General features: G+C 56.8%; 2 protein-coding genes across 3 annotated transcripts in view; one reads left to right on the top strand and one right to left on the bottom strand.

Annotated features, from left to right (window-relative positions):
• Positions 1-5,280, bottom strand: part of PSD2 (pleckstrin and Sec7 domain containing 2) — an 81,016-nt gene extending 75,736 nt beyond the window's left edge. For both annotated transcript variants that reach the window (XM_068165645.1, XM_068165646.1), the window contains exon 1: positions 5,138-5,280. The gene's annotated coding sequence lies outside the window, so the exon portion shown is untranslated. The remainder of the gene's footprint in view (positions 1-5,137) is intronic.
• Positions 5,281-16,532: 11,252 nt separating this feature from the next.
• LOC137455128 (uncharacterized) lies at positions 16,533-19,556 on the top strand. The gene is made up of 4 exons (XM_068165683.1): positions 16,533-16,653; positions 18,450-18,656; positions 18,994-19,066; positions 19,370-19,556. Exons 1-4 carry the CDS (start codon positions 16,533-16,535, stop codon positions 19,554-19,556), a joined length of 588 nt encoding a protein of 195 aa, XP_068021784.1.
• Positions 19,557-19,918: the final 362 nt, after the last annotated feature.

Below are 19,918 nucleotides of genomic sequence, written 5' to 3'. Positions count from 1 at the left end.
GCCTGAAGCACTGAGCCTTCCACAGGCCTTGGCCCAGCACATCCCTGGGCAAGGCATTTTCCTGCCAAGAGGGCAAGGAGGATGTTTTCAGCCCCTAACAAGTGTGGCAGAGATGTGGCCACTGACAGCAGCTCAGTCACTGCAGTGCCTGCAGCCACACAGCCTCCTGGAAGGGCTTTTGCTCAGCCTCCAAGCAGGACTTTCCCTCAGCAGCACTCACTCTGCCCATAGCCAGCAGCATCAGCTCCCTCCCAGCCTAGAGAGCATCCTTCTGGCAGCACCATCCACCTGAGCAAGTCAGCAGGGCCAGTCAGGGCTGGGAGCTGAGCAGCCCTTGCCATTTCCTTCTGGCAACAAGCACCAGCTCCAGCTTTGGGCAGAGCCACTCACACCACAAGGGCAACTCCACAGATCATAGACCACAGCATGGGTTGGGTTGGAAGTGACCTCAAAGCTCATCCAGTGCCAAGCCCCTGCCATGGGCAGGGACACCTCCCACCAGCCCAGGCTGTTCAAGGCCTCATCCAGCCTGGCCTGGAACACTTCCAGGCAGGAGGCAGCCACAGCCTCCCTGGGCAAGCTGTGACAGTGTCTCCCCAGCCTCCCTGGAAAGAATTTCTTCCTCATCTCCAGTCTTGATCTGCCCTCTCCCAGCTCCAAGCCATTGTCCCTCATCCTGGCACTCCCAGCCCTTGCCCAAAGCCCCTCCCCAGCTCTCCTGGAGCCCTTCAGGTACTGCAAGGCTGCACTGAGGTCACCCTGGAGCCTGCTCTTCTGAATGGAGAAGGCAGGTCCAGACTCCAAAGGAAACTTTTCACTTCAGTCTCTAACATGAAGTCCTGACAGGCTCAGTGCTGGGTGCCTCAGGGCAGGCAAAGCACAGCCAAACCATGGGCTGGAGTTTGTGGTAACAGCAGGTGGAGGGATCTGCCTTGGTGGGAAAGGCCAAGGAGGAAGGGAACAAAACCATTCTGGATGATGGGATGAAAGGAGGAGAAGGCATGGGGCTACAGGCTGGAGTGAAGAGGAGCCATGTGGGGTACTGCAGCCTGAAAGATGAGCTGTGAGCAGCACCAGTGGGGAGAGTGGGAAGCCAAGGCAGGTGTGAGGGCTTCACTCTCACAGCTGGGGGCAACCATAAAGAGAACTAAGGCAGCACCAGGCCCATGGAATAGAATAGAATAGAATAGAATAGAATAGAATAGAATAGAATAGAATAGAATAGAATAGAATAGAATAGAATAGAATAGAATAGAATAGAATAGACCAGACCAGGCTGGAAGAGACCTTTGAGATCATGGAGTCCAACCTATCACCCAGCACCATCTAATCAACTAAACCATGGCACCAAGCACCCCATCCAGGCTCCTCCTAAACACCTCCAGGGATGGTGACTCCACCACCTCCCTGGGCAGCACATCCCAATGCCCAATCTCTCATTCTGGGAAGAATTTCTTCCCCGCATCCAGCCTAAACCTCCCCTGGCACAGCTTGGGACTGCACCCTCTTGTTCTGGTGCTGCTTGCCTGGGAGAAGAGACCAACCTCTACCTGGCTACAACCTCCCTTCAGGTAGTTGTAGACAGCAATAAGGTCTCCCCTGAGCCTCCTCTTCTCCAGGCTAAGCAACCCCAGCTCACTCAGCCTCTCCTCACAGGGCTGTGCTCCAGACCCCTCCCCAGCTTTGTTGCCCTTCTCTGGACACCTTTCAGCAGCTCAACATCTCTCCTAAACTGAGGGGCCCAGAACTGGACACAGGACTTAAGGTGTGGCCTAACCAGTGCTGAGCACAGGGCAGAATGACCTCCCTGTTCCTTCTGGCCACACTGTTCTTGATGCAGGCCAGGATGCCATTGGCCTTCTTGGCCACCTGGGCACACTGCTGGCTCATGAGGACACCAAAGGGGGCCTCATTTCAACTCTCCTGAAGGGATGGGGTGGGCAGGGGTCAGAAAAGTATGTCCTCAGCCTGGACACCACAGAAGCTGGTGCAGCACTGCTTGGCTCTCTCTTCCCACCTGTTGTACAACTCCAATGAGTGGCCTCAGCACAGAGCAGCTTTACTCCATCCACTCAACCTCAACCAGCCAGAGCTGCTTCCCATCGCTGCAGCCAAGACCACACCATCCAGATGCTGACACCAGAGGGACACCAGAGACAGAGCCTAGCTGGCAGAGCTCCTGCAGCCTCTGCCCAGGTCTGTGATGGCACCTGGACAAAGTCCTTTGTCCACACCAAGCCTTGGCTTGCCACGAGCACAGTACAGCCATGTCCTAGGCTGGATGGACTCACAGGGTCATACAACTGTCAGGCCTGGAAGAGACCTCAAGTTCCAACCCCCTGCCATGAGCAGGGACACCTCACACCAGATCAGGTTGCTCAGAGCCACATCCAGCCTGGCTGCAAACACCTCCAGGGGTGAGGCTGCCATCACGTCCCTGGGCAACCTGTGCCAGGCTCTCACCACCCTCATGGGGAACAACTTCTTCCTCACATCCAATCTCAATCTACCTATTTCTAGTTTTGCTCCATCCCCCCCAGTCCTATCACTCCCTGACACCCTCAAAAGTCCCTCCCCAGCTTTCTTGGAGCCCCCTGCAGATCCTGGAAGGCCACAAGAAGGTCTCCCTGGAGCCTTCTCCTCTCCAGCCTGCACAACCCCAACTCTCTCAGGCTGTCTCCAGAGCAGAGCAGCTCCAGCCCTCTGCTCATCCTCGTGGCCCTTCTCTGGACACCTTCCAGCACCTCCAGATCCTTCCTGGCACAGAGGCTCCAGACCTGGACACAGAGCTCCAGCTGTGGTCTCAGCAGAGTGGAGCAGAGGGGCAGAATCCTCTCCCTCCCCTGCTGGCCACACTTCTCTTGCTGCAGCCCAGGCTCTGCTTGGCTCTCTGGGCTGCAAGTGCTCACTGCTGGCTCCTGTTGAGCTTCTCCTCCCCCAGCCCCCCCAAGGCCTTTTCTCCAGGGCTGCTCTCCAGCCAGTCCCTGCCCAGCCTGTATCAGTGCCTGGGATTGCCCTGAGCCAGCTGCAGGACCTTGCCCTTGGTCTTGTTGAACCTCCTGAGGTTTGCTGGGGGCCACCTCTAGAGTGACAAGCTGCTGGGGTAGGAAGAAACCCAACATTAACTGAGAGAACTACTTGGCTCCCAGCCTTGTGGATCCACAGTGATCTCTGGGGAAGGCCACCCACTTGAACTCCACCTGTGCCTAACTTTTCTGGGGGCAGGGGGGCGGGGAAGAGGCCAGCTGAGAGCCATCTATTTTGTGAATCAGCCATCCCTCCCCTCTGGGCCCTGCCACCCACTCTCAGACTTCAGCCATTGTTTGCTTGGACTTGGACAGCAAAAATCAGGTTAGAGGAAATCCTCCTGTGAATCACAGGCTTTGGGGAGGTTGTGAGGGATGCTTTGGGCAGGGGATGTGGCTTGAGCAGACTTTTTAATGCAAATATATGAGTACATATCTATCACACCCCTAATGATGATATGGTACCCTCCTGGCTAAAGAATATTATCTGCTGGCAGGGAGGGAATTTAAGCTGCTAAATGCAGGCCTGGAACTCCATGCACATACCAGCCTGATCCAACAGCTCCAAAGCTCTGTTTATCCTAGTAATTAATTCCCTCTGATGTTTAGTGCTACAATTAGAGGAACACTGCCATTCTGGTGGGCTTCTTTCCACCAGCAGTGTCTGCTGCTGTCTGCACAGCCCCACAATGGGCTGGGGCTTCCAGCAAAGGGTGAAGCTGCATTTCTGGAGACAATGCCACATGCGTTTCCCAGAGCCTTGCCACGGATGTAAAGTTAGGCCCCAAACTGCACCTTCATTGTGTGAGCACACAATGAGCTGGGATTAGATATCGACCGAAGGCGGCTTAGCACCCCAAATAATGAAGGTGGGCACAGCAGTGTGAGCCAGAGGGAGAAAATGCACATCTGTAACATCTGACATGCCCTTCCCACAGACAGACTCTTTGTACTCTACCTAACCTGAGGCAGGAAAATGTCATCCTCATAAATTAAGGATTTTCTTCCCCAGCTGCCAGCACGTTCACATTACCAGATGCAAAGGGAACAAATGCAACTTCAGACAGAGAAGCAAGCAGATAATAGTGCCAAATGCCATTCTCCTGCTATGGTGATGAGCAGGTGGCTGCCTCCTTGTATCTTCAGAGTTGAGGCAGAAAAATGGAAGGGAGCCGTGGCTAAAATCGGAGCATCCTTTCCCTTTTGTCCCCCAGGCTGCCGCGGGAGCCAGCAGGGAGGTGTGGGCACGGAAGGTATGCTTTTAGAAACTACTCCCAGCCCTAGCTGTGCCCTGCAAACTCTCTCTGCTCCTCACTCCTTCCTTCTCCCCAGACTTGGAGAAGACATTCAGGGAGACAGGGATGCTAATAAAGCAATTATGATAATAACACGGTGCTGAACGGGGGCAACACACCCCCGGCACGGCGGCCTGACCTCTAAATCCTCTAACACAGCCTTGCCCGGGTGCAGGCGAGGAGCAAATGTAAGGCAGCAGAGACAAAAAAGGCAGAGGAGGCAGGGCAGGCTCGGGCTGAGCGGAGGAGCCCTCCTCAGTCCAGATGCAGTCATATCCCTTCAGCTTCTGGCTCCCATCTCCATGACAACCGCGCGGTTCGGATGCGATAACCACTGCCAGATTGATCTTTAAATGTAGCTTTGTTATAAAACAGCACCCCGAGCCTGGCGGGCTGGGGGCGAGCAGGGAAAGTCACCCCTAGGAAAGGAGAGCCCCCCTCATACACACACCCCCTCCCCCGCTGCCGTTCCCGGCTGGCCGTGGCGGCCGCGCTGGGGCTGGGGGGGGGGGGGGTCGCAGCCGCCCGTGCAGGGCGTGAGAGAGCAGCAGAGCCGAGAGCAGGCAGCACACCCAGGGCTGGGAAAACGTGTCAGAGGCTGCCGGCAGAGCGGGCAGCGATCCACATGCACGCACACCCCCCACCCCCCCCCCGGCTGCCAGGCGCCCCGGCCCGGGCACGCAGCTGAGCCATCGAACCAGCCTCGCACGGAGCCGAACCGGCAGAACTCCGCAAAACAGGCCGGGAGGGGGGCTGGGGGGGAAGGGGGGCGAGACGTGACAATGGGCGAGGGAAGCGAGGGAAGCTCGCACTTACCCCAGCAACAAGCCGTTGGGTTTTTGGTCTCCTCGGCCAGCTCCCTTTTCTCTTCAACAAGCCATGCAAAATAATCTGCAGTCCCACCGACGGAGGAGTGGCCCCGGCCCTCCCCCTCCGCCACCTTCCTAGACCTCCCTGTTATTGGCTTCCTTCTCCCCTCCCTCCCGCTCTCCCTCTCCCTTGCTGGCGATGGTTACACCTCCCAGCCTTCCCCCAAGGTGTCAAGAGACTGCCGGGGATCCAGCAGGCAGGGTGGGAGGGGATGGGAGAGGGGGAGGAGGCAGGGAGGGCTGCCGGATGGCCCCGGTGCGGAGATGGAATACGGCCCCAGCTGGAGAAGCCCCCGGAGCACCGCGCAGCAGCGGCGGCGGCAGACCTGGAGCTGGGCTGGAGGCTCTGCCCGCTGCTGGGGGCTGTGCAGGAGTCCAGGGAAGCCGGGGTGGTTCCCCACACACGCACCTGCAAAGCGCTGGGGTCAGGGCTGCTGCCGGTCAGCAAACTGCCACCCTCCAGACCGGCACTGGCTTGAAGTTTTGGGTTGAAACCCTGCCCACTGCTCACGGCTGAGGCACCTCCAGGCACAGACCTACAGCCCTGGAAACGTCTCCAGACCCACCCCAGTGCAGCCCCCTGCACTGCAGCTCAGCTTACTCTGCCTCTGGGCAGTGCCACCTGCTGCAGTCTCACCTCAGCACATCCAGCTGCTCAGGTTGGAAAAGACCTCTAAGACCACCAAGGCCAACCTCCTGCCCAACACCTCCATGGCCACCAGACCGTGTCCTGAAGTGCCACACCTACTCATTATTTGAATACCTAACAGCCCATCCATCTCCCTGCATCCCATCCCATCCCATGGCCCAGTAGCCCTGGTGGCCTTCAGCAGCAGTGCTGCTCAGGAACCTGCCTGCCAAGCTGGCTCTGGAGCCACCCCTGCCATGGCAGGCAGGACCACACATCCACTCCCCATCACTGGGACCTTCTTTGGCCAGCCTGAGACAGCTCTGACACTTGTGGTGTGTGAAGGCAACACTTCTGTCTACAGCCATCTGGGTGAGCAAGGTGGCTGGAGGTGCAGTGTGGGATGGAGAGGCACAGGGACACATCAGGTTCCATGCTGCAGGGGCCCCTAGCTTCACCTGCTCAGCCCCTTGTCCACTTGGTGGCTTGCAAGAGGGGTTCCTCTGGGCACAGTGGTGAGGGCTGGTGGCTGCTCTCTGGTTCAAGGTGCCCAACCAGAGCACAAGGCTGTGGGCCCTCAGCCTGAGCCATCTGGGGCTCAACCAGGACAGCAGCAAGGATCCCTCACCTGGCACTGGCACAGGACCTTTGGACTGGGATTGCCACATCTTGGCACCCACAGTGAGTGCTCACACATCTGCCTGACTGCTTCCCAGGGGTGTGTGATGCCTGCCTGCCCTCAGCCCTGTGCCTCATGGTGCCCAGAGCACCTCATGCCCACAGCTCCCTTGCAACAGCTCATGGGGGACTGGGGGCACTCTCAGCAGCATGCAGAGAGAGCAGTCCCAAGATGGAGCTTTAGGCTGGGAAGGAAGGTGTCTGCCCCAGACACACAGAATTACAGAACCACAGAACTGTTTTGGTTGGGAAAGGCCTCTGAGCTCATCCAGTCCAACCAGCAACCCAACCCCACCATGGACACCAAACCATGGCCCCAGGTGCCATGGCCACAGGGCTCCGGAACACCTCCAGGCATGGGGACTCCACTACCTCCCTGGGCAGCCTGTGTCAGTCCCTGACCACTCTGGCAGCAAAGACATTTTTTCTCATCTCCAACCTGAGCCTCCCCTGGCACAATTTCAGACAACTGCCTGAGACAAGTGAGGTCTCCCTCAGCCTCCTCTTCTCCACACTGAACACCCCCAGCTCCCTCAGCTGCTCCTCCCCAGCCCTGTTCCCCAGACCCTTCCCCAGCTCTGTTGCCCTGCTCTGGCCCTGCTCCAGCTCCTCAATGTCCTTCTTGGGGTGAGAGGCCCAGAACTGAACCCAGCACTCAAGCTGTGGCCTCCCCAGTGCCCAGTACAGGGGCAGCATTCCTGCCCTTCTCCTGCCCTGCCCACACCTTTGCTGCTCCAGGCCAGGCTGCTGGTGGCCTTCTTGCCTGGGCACATTGCTGCCTCATCTTTCAAGACAGCAGCTGTCTTCCTGATGCCTTGGAGAAAAAGTCTCCCTAGAGTTCTGTGCCTCTTGAAGACCTTGTTCCAGAGGATGCATGCAGGTGAATACCCAGCACCCATCCCACTGCAGACACTGGAGCACAGCCAGGGGGGAAGATTCTCAGCCACTGGAAGAGGCTGCCCAGGGCAGTCCTGGAGTCAGCATCCCTGGGGGTGTTCCAGCAGCTGTGGGCCTGGTGCTTAGGGACATGGTTTGGTGCTGAGTCTGCAGTGCTGGGTGGAGGGTTGGAGTGGCTGAGCTTGGAGGGCTCTGCCAGCTGGGTGTATCCTGGGATATGCTGGTGGAGCAGCTCAGCAGGACACAGGCACACATTCCTGCAGCAAGGCCACCCCAGGGCAGGGCAGGGCAGGACAGGTGGGGCTGTGTGCCAGCGAGAGGGCTGCTAATGAACCATGTAATGAGCTACCCTGCAGCTATGCTCGGGATCCAGCAAACCCCACTGTGAATGAGGCTTTCTGTGCTGCAGAGACACAAGGAATGGATCTGGTGGCCCTGGACCAGAGCAGAACAAATGCAGCTGTGGGACTGCTGACCTCCCATGGAGTTCCTTTTGCTCCATCCCCAAAGCCTGCCCTGCTCCACGGCGATCGATGCTGCTGTGCCTCGGCTCAGGCCATTAGCAGGGTAGGTGCTGGAGCGCAGCAGAGCAGCAGGCAGCACAATCAATAGGGCAGCACTGCCCTGTGCTGGCCAGGTCTGAAGGCGAGTCACAGAGCCCCGCTGCTGTGCAGCCAGCCCTGGAGGTGACACTGTGCAGCACGAGGAAGTGAGGTCCTAGTTTCTAAGAACACATCACTGGTGGGGCTCTGAAGAGCTGGGGATCAATCACCCTGCTCCTGGCAACCAGCACATGAACAGCTGGATCCAGGGAGGAACCTCCTCTCACCTCTTGAGTATCATGGTCTGCCTGGCCCTCTCTATCCTAGTTAGCATAGAATCTTTAGGGATGGAAAAGCTCTCCAAGAGCATCCAGTCCAACCAGCAACCCAACCCCACCATGGCCACCAAACCATGGCCCCAGGTGCCATGGCCACAGGGTTCCTGAACACCTCCAGGGATCAGACACCCTGGGCAGCCTGTGCCAATCCCTGACCCCTCTGGCAGCAAAGACATTTTCCCTCATCTCCAACCCAACCCTCCCCTGGCACAATTTCAGGCCATTGCCTCTCCTTCTATCACCTGAGACTAGGGAGAAGAGACCAAGCTCCACCTCACTGCAACCTCATGAGGTGTTCTCATATGCCCAAGAAGGATTTTGCTTCCTTGTCCTTCCACAGCTGTGTTTCCCAGGAAATCCCTTGGATTCCTGGCTGGAACTGACTAACTTTCTGTAGAAGGCACTTTGATGGAAGGCAGAACCGGGAGGAATCTCTACGAGGAGCCCGCAGCATCCTCTTTGGAGGTAGTGTGAGTAGGAAGAGATGGAGGGGAGGAACAGCTCTCTGCAGAAGAATGCTCGGTCCTCAGGAGCCTTTGTCTGCCTTTCTCCTGACCCCTAGACGCAGCTCTTTGTTCTGGGCAATGGCTGAGCTGCAAAGGCTGCCCTGGAGCTATCTGAGCAGACTACTGACACAGAAAGGTTCGCACCAGGGGCACCAGAGCTGGCGAGGAGACAGCTCCCAGTGGCAGCTCTAGGCACTAGGAGAGCTCAGATTTGATTGTCTCACCTCGGGTGGCTGCAAGACAGGCAGAGATGGTGATCTGGAGATAATCAAGAGCAAGAGGGTCATGCAAAGGGCTCCTTCAGAGCCCTGGGACGGAAAAGCTGCTAGCAGGGTTGTTACTCTGGGAAGGCAGAAAGGGGAGAGTCTTGCTCTCTGTGTCCAGCTCTGGAGTCCTCAACACCAGCAGGACATGGAGCTGCTGGAGAGGGTCCAAAGGAAGCCACAAAGATCACCAGAGGGCTGGAGAACCTCTGTTGTGGGGACAGGCTGGGAGAGTTGAGGCTGTTCAGCCTGGAGAAGAGAAGGCTCCGGGGAGCTGCATTTCAGTATCTGAAGGCAGGCTGGGGAGGGGCTGTTCAGAAGGGCAGTGGACAAGGGCAGACCAACAGATGTCAGCTCTCTGGACTTCTGCAAGCATTTGCCATGGTCTCCAGCAACGTTTTTCTCTCTAAGCTGGAGAGATGTGGATTCCATGAGTGGACCATTTGGTGGATAAGGAACTGGCTGGATGGTTGCATCCAAAGGGTAGTGGTCAGTGGCTCAGCATCCAGAGGGAGGTGGATGACAAGTGGTGTTCCTCAGGAGTCTGTTACCAGGACCAGTGCTGCTCAGTATCTTCATCTTTGCTATAGACAGCAAGATTGAGACATCCTCAGCAAGTCTGCAGGTGACACCAAGCTGAGTGGTGTGGTTGACATGACTGAGGGATGGGATGGCATCAAGAGGGACCTGGACAGGATGGAGAAGGGGGCAAGGTCCTGCAGCTGGATCAGGGCAAGCCTCATTCTCAACACAAGCTGGCAGATGGGAAGCTGGACCTGAACCTCAATGGGCACTTGCAGCCCAGAAGGCAAACCTCATCCTGGGCTGCATCCAAAGCAGTGCAACATCTCCCTGTGAGGACAGGCTGAGGGACCTGGGGCTCTGCAGCTTGGAGCAGAGGAGCCTGAGGTCTGCCCTCATTGCTGGTGATAAAGATGTGCAGGGCAGTGTGGGGAGGATGGAGGTCTCCCCTCAGCTTCCCCTTCAACCAGGCTGAACACCCCCAGCTCCCTCAGCTGCTCCTCCCCAGCCCTCTTTTCCAGACCCTTCCCCAGCTTTGTTGCCCTTCTCTGGACTCACTCTAGCTCCTCAATGTTTCTCCTTTAACAGGGAGCCCAGAACTGAACTGATGTGAGCTGTGGCATCCCAGTGCCAAGTCCAGGGGCAGCATCCCTACCTTGCTCCTGCTACCCACACCATTGCTGCTCCAGGCCAGGCTGCTTGTGCCCTTCTTGTCCACCTGGGCACAGCCTGAGCTTGTCTCCAGCTGTTGTCAACCAGCACACCCAGATTTTTCCAGTTATTCTGCCCTCAGCCTGGAGTCTTCCTGGGGTTGTTGTGCCCCAAGTGCAGGATCCAGCACTTGGCCTTGTTGGACATCATACAGCTGACCCAAACCACCTGTCCAGCCTGGCCAGGTCCCTCTACAGAGCCTCCTACCCTCAAGCAGACCAACTCCCACCCAGCTTGGTGTCATCTGCAAACTGACTGAGGGCCACTCAGTCCGCTTGATGAAGCCATCAATGAAGATGTCAAGTAGAGCTGGCCCAGCACTGAGCCCTGGGGGACAGCACTAAGTAGATGGCCACCAAGTGGATGTAGCTCCATACCCCACCACTCTCTGGGATACTCATCCAGCCAGATGTTGACCCAGCAAAGAGTGCAGCTGAGGGAGCTGGAGGTGTCCAGTGTGGACAAGAGGAGGCTGAGGGGAGACCTCGTTGCTCTTTGCAGCTCCCTCAAAGGAGGCTGGAGCCAGGTGGGGCTTGGTCTCTTCTCACATGCAACAAGTGGCAGGACAAGAGGAAACAGCCTCAGGTTGTGCCAGGGGAAGTTCAAGTTGGATATTAGGAACAATTCCTTCCCAGCAAGGGTCCTCAAGCCCTGTCCCAGGCTGCCCAGGGAGGTGATGGAGTCCCCACCCCTGGAGGTGTTTGAAAGCTGCCTGGATGTGGTGCTGAGGGATGTGGTGTAGTGGCAGTGGCTGAGCAGCAGTGGCGGATTGTGAGCTCTGGATGACCTGAGAGGTCTCTTCCAGCCTCAGCAGTTCTGTGGTTCTAACCCCTCAGCGAGGAGCCTTTGGCTGCAGACTCAGAGCAGACTCCTGCAGCAGCTCCATCTGAAGGCAACACTCAGCATTTATATTCCCCCTGCCACACATCAGGGAAGTGCACACACGTGCTTTTAGAGTCCTCTTATGGCCCTGAGTGCTAGGGGACATCATTTTGTGTGGCTGCTCTTCCAAAAGAGCCTTCCAGGGCTCTGCATTACAGAGCAGCTGTTGGTGCTGAAGCCTTTCTCTTGCTCTTACCATTATTATCCCTGCTCTGCTCTTCCTCACCCATCATAGGTGCTTAGCTAAGAATATCTCTGATGACTGCAAAATTCCATGCATGCTGTGGAGGTGACAGCAGCTCTTAAAGCTGTCTTAAACCACCCTCATTTATAGCAGGCATGACTGTCCCCCTCTGCTCTGCTCTGCTCAGACCCCACCTGAGTACTGCCTCCAGCTCTGGGGCCCCTAACACAGGAAGGACATGGACCTGATGGAGAGGGTCCAGAGAGGGCACCAAGATGATCAGAGGCTGGAGACCCCTCCCCTATGGGCACAGGCTGGGAGAGTTGGGGCTGTTCAGCCTGGAGAAGAGAAGGCTCCAGGGAGACCTCAGAGCAGCCTTCCAGTACCTGAAGGGCTCCAGGAGAGCTGGGGACAAGGGCTGGGAGTGCCAGGATGAGGAACAATGGCTTGGAGCTGGGAGAGGGCAGACTGAGACTGGAGATGAGGAAGAAATTCTTGGCAATGAGGCTGGGGAGACACTGGCACAGGTTGCCCAGGGAGGCTGTGGCTGCCTTCTGCCTGGAGGTGTTCCAAGCCAGGCTGGATGAGGCCTTGAGCAGCCTGGGCTGGTGGGAGGTGTCCCTGCCCATGGCAGGGGCTTGGCACTGGATGAGCTTTGAGGTCCCTTCCAACCCAACCCATTCTATGATGATTTTGTCTCAGCTTCTCCTCCAGTCCCTTCTTGCTAAGGCGTGTTCTCAGCCTAGGAAGAGTGACCCCTTCAAAGCACCTTGCTTGGTGTCCTCACTTCAGGACTGCATTCTGCTCCTAACAAAGGCAATTAGGTCATTTTTGCAACCATTAATGCTGAGCTCAGTAATCAGTTCTCCTTGATTTGTGGGACTGAGGTCTCATACAAAACACCACCAAATTCACTGCAGGGATAGAACATCATCAGCCCTCATTTCCAGGAGCTCTGGGGCTGTGCCAGTGCAGCAGTGAGTCCTCCAGCATCTCTCCCTGGGGCTGCAGGGCTGTCCTGGGAGCAGAGGGTTCCTTCACTTTGTTGTGAAGCTCTTTGGGGAGGCTCTTTGTCCAGCACCCTCATTCCACCTGTGCTGGGGCAGGTCAGCTGCAGCCTGCATGGCAGAGCAGCCCTTGGCTCTGTATTCAGACTGCAGCAGGCTGGAAGGGACCCTCCAAGGTCATCTTATCCAACCCCCTGCAGGCAGCAGGGACATCTCCAACCAGAGCAGGCTGCCCAGGGACACATCCAGGCTGATCCTGAATGTCTGCAGGGATGGAGCCTCAATGTCTCCTCACCCTCACTGTGCAGAACTTCCTTCTGATGACCAACCCAAGTCTGCCCTGCTCCAGTTTCAAACCTCTGCCCCTTGGCCTAATCCCACAGCCCCTTCTGAACAGTCCTTCCCCAGCTCTCCTGTAGATCCTCTTCAGATATTGAAATACAGCTCTAAGGTCTCCCCAGAGCCTTCTCTTCTCCAGGCTGAACAGCCCCAACTCTCCCAGCCTGTCCCCACAGGGGAGGTTGTCCAGCCTCTGATCATCTTTGTCACCTCTTCTGGAGCCTCTCCATCAGGTCCATGTCCTTCCTGTGCTGGAAGTCCCACAGCTGACCACAGCCCTGCAGGTGAGGTCTCAGCAGAGCAGAGGGGCAGGATCCCCTCTCTCCATGTTGGTGGCAGCACAGGGACAGTGTCCAGGGCTCCCCAGTGTCTCCAGCATGGTCTCAATGTGGCAGGCAGAGCACAGCCTTCTCCAGACACCACTTGGCTCTTGGATTCATACCAAGGTCTCATCTCCAGCTCTAAGCCCTACTAGCCCGGGGTGGCTAGGATGTCTCAGTGCCGTCTTGGCTGTCCTGTTTATTTTCAGAGATGAGAATTTTGGGTGTCTGTGTCATGCCCAGGCAGATGGCACAGCTGCACAAGCTCTTTTCTACCCACTTAGTAATCATAGAATGGCTTAAGTTGGAAAGGACCTCAGAGATCATCTCCTCCAACCTCCCTGCCATGGGCAGGGACACCTCCCACCAGCCCAGGCTGCTCAAGGCCTCATCCAACCTAGTCTTGAGCATGCCCAGGTTGGAGGCAGCCACAGCCTCCCTGGGCAGCCTGTGCCAGAGTCTCACCACCCTCCTACTGAAGAACTTCTTCCTCAGTTCCAGCCTCACCCTGTTCTCCCTCAGCTCCAAACCATTCCCCCTTGTCCTGCCTCCAGACACCCTCATGTAAAGTCCCTCTGCAGCCTTCCTGTAGGATCCCTTCAGGTACTGGAAGGCATCTCTGAGGTTCCCCTGGAGCCTTCTCTTCTCCAGGCTGAACACCCCCAGCTCCCTCAGCCTGTCCTCAGCAGAGCTGCTCCAGCCCTTGGATGAAGGCTGAGCTCTTCCTTTTCCCCATTCACTAATTCCCAGTAAGGAAAGAACTCCTCACACACCTGTACCATGTTCACCTCAGGCTCAGGTGGCTCTTGGGGTGCTGCCCAAAACTCTGTCCAGACAATTACCCGGAGCTCACTGCTTGCTGTGTTGCTCCTGGCTCAGGAGTCACCTTCTTGCCAGGTAGCCCTTGCCACCTGCACCTCTGCTGGGGGCTCCTGGCAGCCCCAGCACCCTGAACTCTGCATTTGCCTTCAGAGCATCCTCACAGCAGCTGCTGTCTCCTGCCCCATCCTGAGCAGGGAGGCTGCCCCCAGCTGCATTATCACAGGAGCCAGGGCTGAGTGCTGGGTGCAGGGTGCTCTGGGTGCAGGGTGCCCCTGGGGCAGGGAGGAGGCTGTGGAGCAGCTGCAGGATGTGATTTGAGCAGCCTCACATCAGGCAGGCTGGGCAGGGCCCTGGCACCTCGGGGAGGTCTTCTCTTGCCCAACTGCAGCAGCTCCACCTCACCCTGCCTGGGCCCTTTGCACATGTCTCACATCTGGGCTGGCAGCCCTGGGCACAGTGGACATTTGAGCTTTGTGCTTAGACTTGCCTGGGGCTCAGGCACAGCCCACAGTAGTGTGGAGGGCATGACGGAGAATTGTGCTGCCTGTGGGCAGGTTCTGAGGCAGAGGACAGAGGGTGGAGAATTCACTGTCACCTGAGACAACTGAAGCCATGGAAAGGGAAGATGCTCTCGGCTCTTCTAGGCCAAGGGCAGCTCAGGCTGTAGGATCAGACAAAATGACAAAGGATGGTCTGGCCAAGGCCATGAAATCATAGAACCATTGAATGGTTTGGGTTGGAAAGGATTTTAAAGGTCATCTAGTTCCAACCCCCCCATCATGGGCAGGAAACACCAGGTTGCTGGAGGCCCCATCCAGCCTGGCCTTCAGCACCTCCAGGGAGGGCTCAGCTGCACTCTCCATAGAATAGAATAGAATAGAATAGAATAGAATAGAATAGAATAGAATAGAATAGAATAGAATAGAATAGAATGGACCAGGTTGGAAGAGACCTTTGAGATTATCAAGTCCAACCTCTCACCCAACACCATCTGATCCATGGCACCAAGCACCACATCCAGTCTCTTCCTAAACACCTCCAGGGATGGTGACTCCACCACCTCCCTGGGCAGCACATCCCAATGGCCAGTCTCTCTGGGAAGAACTTCTTCCTAACATCCAGCCTAAACCTCCACTGGCACAGCTTGAGACTGTGTCCTCTTGTTCTGGTGCTGGGTGCCTGGGAGAAGAGACCAACTCCCACCTGTCTACAACCTCCCTTTCAGGTAGTTGTAGGCAGCAATGAGGTCACCCCTGAGCCTCCTCTTCTCCAGGCTAAGCAACCCCAGCTCCCTCAGCCTCTCCTCACAGGGCTGTGCTCCAGACCCCTCCCCAGCATGTGCTCTCTAACTGTAGACATCCAGCCTGACCTTCAAGGCACATGGTTGGTGTGGATCCAATGTGGAGGCCACTGCCAGGTGTTCAGGCTCTGAGTTTTCAAAGGCTTGGGATAGGAGAAGGGAGATTTAAAACACATTTTGGAATGATGACCCTGATTGACATGACACTGCCTATAAATCCCAGAGTCACAGAGTGTTAGGGTTTGGAAGGGACCTTCAGAGATCATCCAGCTCAGCCCTCTGCCAGAGCAGGAGCACCCAGGGCAGGGCACACAGAACACAACCAGAGGAGTTTGCAAAGTCTCCAGAGCAGGAGACTCCACAGCCTCTCTGGGCAGCCTGCTCCAGGCTCTGCCACCCTCACAGGGACAAAGTTTTCCCTCCTGTTCCCATGGCACCTCCTCTGCTCCAGCTTGCCCCCAGTGCTCCTTGTGCTGTCCTTGGCCATCCCTGAGCAGAGCCTGGCTCCAGCCCTGCACATCTTGATCCCCAGCAATGAGGGCAGCCCTCAGGCTCCTCTGCTCCAAGCTCCAAGCCCCAGCTCCCTCAGCCTGGCCTCAGAGGGAGATCTTCCACTACCTGCAGCAGCTTTGGGGCTCTGGGATGGACTCTCTCAAGCAGTTCCCTGAGGTCCTTCTTGAACTGAAGGGCCCAGAACTGGGCACAAAATGTAAGCTTCCAGATGGTGGGGAAGGACACTCACATGCTCCGATGGTCCATGTAAGCTCCAGAGTCAGGGCCTGGTTGGGAGATATGGAGAAAGAAGCACAAAGGATGTGTGGGTCCCAGGCCTGGGAAGGTGTTGGGCTGCAGTGGGGCAGCTGGCAGGGATGAGGCTTGAAGCTGGGAGTGTGCCTGGCTTGCTAAGTGGGTTCAATAAGAGGGACACTTTGGGCTGCTGATGGAGAGCTGACACAGATGGCAGTCAGCTCCCATTAGCCATCTGTGCCCTTAGGACTCTTGCAGCTGGAAGCTTTTATCTGTGACAGGAGCACTGGAACTGGGATAGGGAGCACGAAGGTGTGTGGCTGCAGCCAGCACAGGCTTCCAGCATCACTGCAGCTGAAGGCACTGGAAGGGGTAAGGAACAAATTATTCAGTGTCTGGAATGAGAGACCAGCCCCAAACTGTGTCTGATAAAGCAATTAGTTAGAGCCCAGTGCCTCATCTGCTTTGACCTAGGAGGCAGGGCAGATAGGGATCTTCTGCCAGCAGGGACATGAAGAGCACTTAAACAATTTAGGGAAGAAATCAATTTCAGAACCAGACCATTCCTTCAGAAGCTCCTGGCACAGGGCTTGGCTCAGTGCCCTCTACCCTGGGTAAGAAACTGGCTGCTGGCCAGGCCCAGAGAGTGGTGAGGAATGGAGCTGAACCTGGCTGGGGCCCAGGCACCAGTGGTGTCCCCCAGGGCTCCAGGGCTGGGCCCTGTCCTCTTTGGTGTCTTCATCACTGATCTGGGTGAGGGCATCCAGGGCACCCTCAGTAAGTCTGCAGATGGCACCAAGCTGGGTGGCTGCGTCCATCTGCTAGAGGGCAGGGAAGCTTTATAGCAGGGTTTGGACTGGTGAGAGCCATGGGCCAAGGCTCACTGGGTGAAGATCAGCAAGGCCAAGGGACAGATCCTGCAGCCGGGTCACAACAACCCCATGGGGGTTGGGTGGTTGGAAAGCTGCAACAGGGAGAGGGACCTGGGGGTGGTGGCTGGCAGTCACTCACCAGGAGCCAGCAGTGCCCAGGGGACCAAGAAAGCCAATGGCATCCTGGCTTGGGTCAGAAGCAGGGTGGGCAGCAGGGACAGGAGGTGACCATCCCCCTGTGCTCAGCACTGGGGAGGCCACACCTGGAGTGCTGTGCTCAGCTCTGGGCCCTCTCTGCAGGAAGGACATTGAGGGGCTGGAGCCTGTCCAGAGCAGGGCAGCCAGGCTGGAGAAGGGCCTGGAGCCCCTGGGCTATGAGCAGGGGCTGAGAGGGCTGGGGGTGTTCAGGCTGGAGAAGAGGAGGCTGAGGGAGAGCTCCTTGCTCTCTGCAGCTCCCTGAAGGGAGGTTGGAGTGAGGAGGGGGCAGCCTCTGCTCCTTGGTGGCAAGGGGCAGGAGCAGAGGGAATGGTTCCAAGCTGCCCCAGGGAAGGCTGAGGCTGGAGCTCAGGAAGTCTTTCTGCCCTGGAAGGGCTCTCAGACATTGGAAGAGGCTGCCCAGGGCAGTGCTGGAGTCAGCATCCCTGGGGGTGTTCCAGCAGCTGTGGGCCTGGTGCTTAGGGACATGGTTTGGTGCTGAGCCTGCAGTGCTGGGTGGAGGGTTGGAGTGGCTGAGCTTGGAGGGCTCTGCCAGCTGGCTGTGCTCTGTGATGCTGTGGTTCTGTGATTCTTTGGTTCTGTGGCTCTGTGGTTCTTTGGTTCTGTGATGTCCCTTTGTCCCTGTGTGAGGCTCCTGCAGGAAGCTCTGAATTCTGATCTGGCAAAATGCACTTTGTTTGCAGACACTTTTGTGCTTTAACTTTTCTTTTTTTGTTTGTTTTTAATTTAATTTCCAGCTATTTTGCTCTGTTCCAGCAGAACTGAATTCCTGTGAGGCATTGGGAAGGAATGATTCAGTGTAGGGCTAGTGAGGAGGAAGCTGGGATAGGCCGTGCAAGGCTTTTCCTGTCTCTCATGCATTCACATGCTGCCATCACAGCACAGTGATGCTGCCATCACTGATGGCAGCTGGGGCACAGCTGTAATTCAGCTTCCCTTCCCCATCCTTCCAGCCATCTCCACACCATCTCCCCTGGGCTCCTGTGGTTCAGAACTCTCCATGCAGTTGGCATCCAAAGAGGTGGTCCCCACCGTGAGCGGTTGCCTGCACCACAGAGCATGGCAGCCCTGTTCTCAACCAGAGAGTTCAGATTCCTCATCCACAGGTCCTGGGGTGACTGAGGTGGAGCTGAGCAGCTCCACAGCCTCTGCTACTTCACAGCTCCACTCCCATCTCCTAAGACCCTGCTGATGTCTGGCTGCAGAAGCCTCCTCTCCAGAGATGAGAGCTGGCTCCTGCACAGTGCAGCTGAGCAGACTGAAGTGGTAGTCACCACTAACCTGCTCTACTTTCCAGGCACAGCACAACACACCCACCACAGCCCAGCAAAAACACCCAGCACAGCCTAGCACAACACACCTAGCACAGCCCAGCAAACACACCCAGCACAACACACTCAGCACAGCCCAGCACAACACACCCAGCACAGCCCAGCAAACACATCCAGCACAACACACCAGGCACAGCCCAGCAAACACACCCAGCACACCCCAGCAAACACACCCAGCCCAGCACAGCAAACACACCCAGCACAACACACCCAGCACAGCCCAGCAAACACACCCAGCACAACACACCCAGCACAACACACCCAGCACAACACACTCAGCACAGTACAGCAAACACACCCAGCACAACACACCCAGCACAGCCCAGCAAACACTCCCAGCACAGCCCAGCAAACACACCCAGCACAACACACCCAGCACAACACACCCAGCACAACACACCCAGCACAGCCCAGCACAACACACCAGGCACAGCCCTGCACAACACACCCAGCACAGCACAGCAAACACACCCAGCACAACACACCCAGCACAGACCAGCAAACACACCCAGCACAACACACCCAGCACAACACACCCAGCACAGCCCAGCAAACACACCCAGCACAGCCCAGCAAACACACCCAGCACAACACACCTAGTACAACACACCCAGCACAGCCCAGCAAACACACCCAGCACAACACACCCAGCACAGCCCAGCAAACACACCCAGCACAACACACCAGGCACAGCCCAGCACAACACACCCAGCACAGCCCAGCAAACACACACAGCACAACACACCCAGCACAGCCCAGCAAACACACCCAGTAAACACACCCAGCAAACACACCCAGCACAACACACCCAGCACAGCCCAGCAAACACACCCAGCACAGCCCAGCAAACACAACACACCAGCACAGCCCAGCAAACACACCCAGTACAACACACCAAACACAACACACCAGCACAGCCCAGCAAACACACCCAGTACAACACACCAAACACAACACACCCAGCACAGCCCAGCAAACACACCCAGTACAACACACCAAACACAACACACCAGCACAGCCCAGCAAACACACCCAGTACAACACACCAAACACAACACACCAGGCACATCCCAGCAAACACACTCAGCACAGCCCAGCAAACAAACCCAGCACAACACACCAGGCACAGCCCAGCAAACACACCCAGCACAGCCCAGCAAACACACCCAGCACAACACACCCAGCACAGCACAGCAAACACACCCAGTACAACACACCCAGCACAACACACCCAGCACAGCCCAGCAAACACACCCAGTAAACACACCAAACACAATACACCCAGCACAGCACGCGCAGCACAGCATGCCCAGCTCAACACGCCCAACACAACACACCCAACGTATCACACCCAGGACAACACACCCAGTACAACACGTCCAACACAACACTCACAGTATAACACACCCAACACAACACAGACAGCACAACACACCCAGCACAGCCCAGCAAACACACCACACACAACTCAACACATCACACCCAGCACAACACACCCAGCATACCAGACAGCACTCAACACAACACACCCAACACAACACAGAGGTTCAGAGGCTGTGGAAGAGAAACCAAGATAAGACAACCCAGCAGGGTATCTGTATCAATCCACATTGCCCTTGTGTA

This window comes from Melanerpes formicivorus, unplaced genomic scaffold, assembly GCF_026170545.1.
Source record: "Melanerpes formicivorus ecotype bairdi unplaced genomic scaffold, bMelFor1.0.p_v2 SCAF_91, whole genome shotgun sequence".
Lineage (NCBI taxonomy): Eukaryota > Metazoa > Chordata > Aves > Piciformes > Picidae > Melanerpes > Melanerpes formicivorus.
The sequence above is the reverse complement of the archived record's forward strand: the minus strand, read 5'-3'. Positions and strand labels throughout refer to the sequence as shown.

Coding starts and splice junctions, on each gene's coding strand:
- LOC137455128 (XM_068165683.1), top strand. CDS start 16,533: ATGGAGCTGAACCTGGCTGGGGCCCAGGCACCAGTGGTGTCCCCCAGG. Junction 16,654..18,449: donor GGGCATCCAGGGCACCCTCA/GTAAGTCTGCAG, acceptor AAACACACCCAG/CACACCCCAGCAAACACACC. Junction 18,657..18,993: donor CAGCCCAGCAAACACACCCA/GCACAACACACC, acceptor GGCACAGCCCAG/CACAACACACCCAGCACAGC.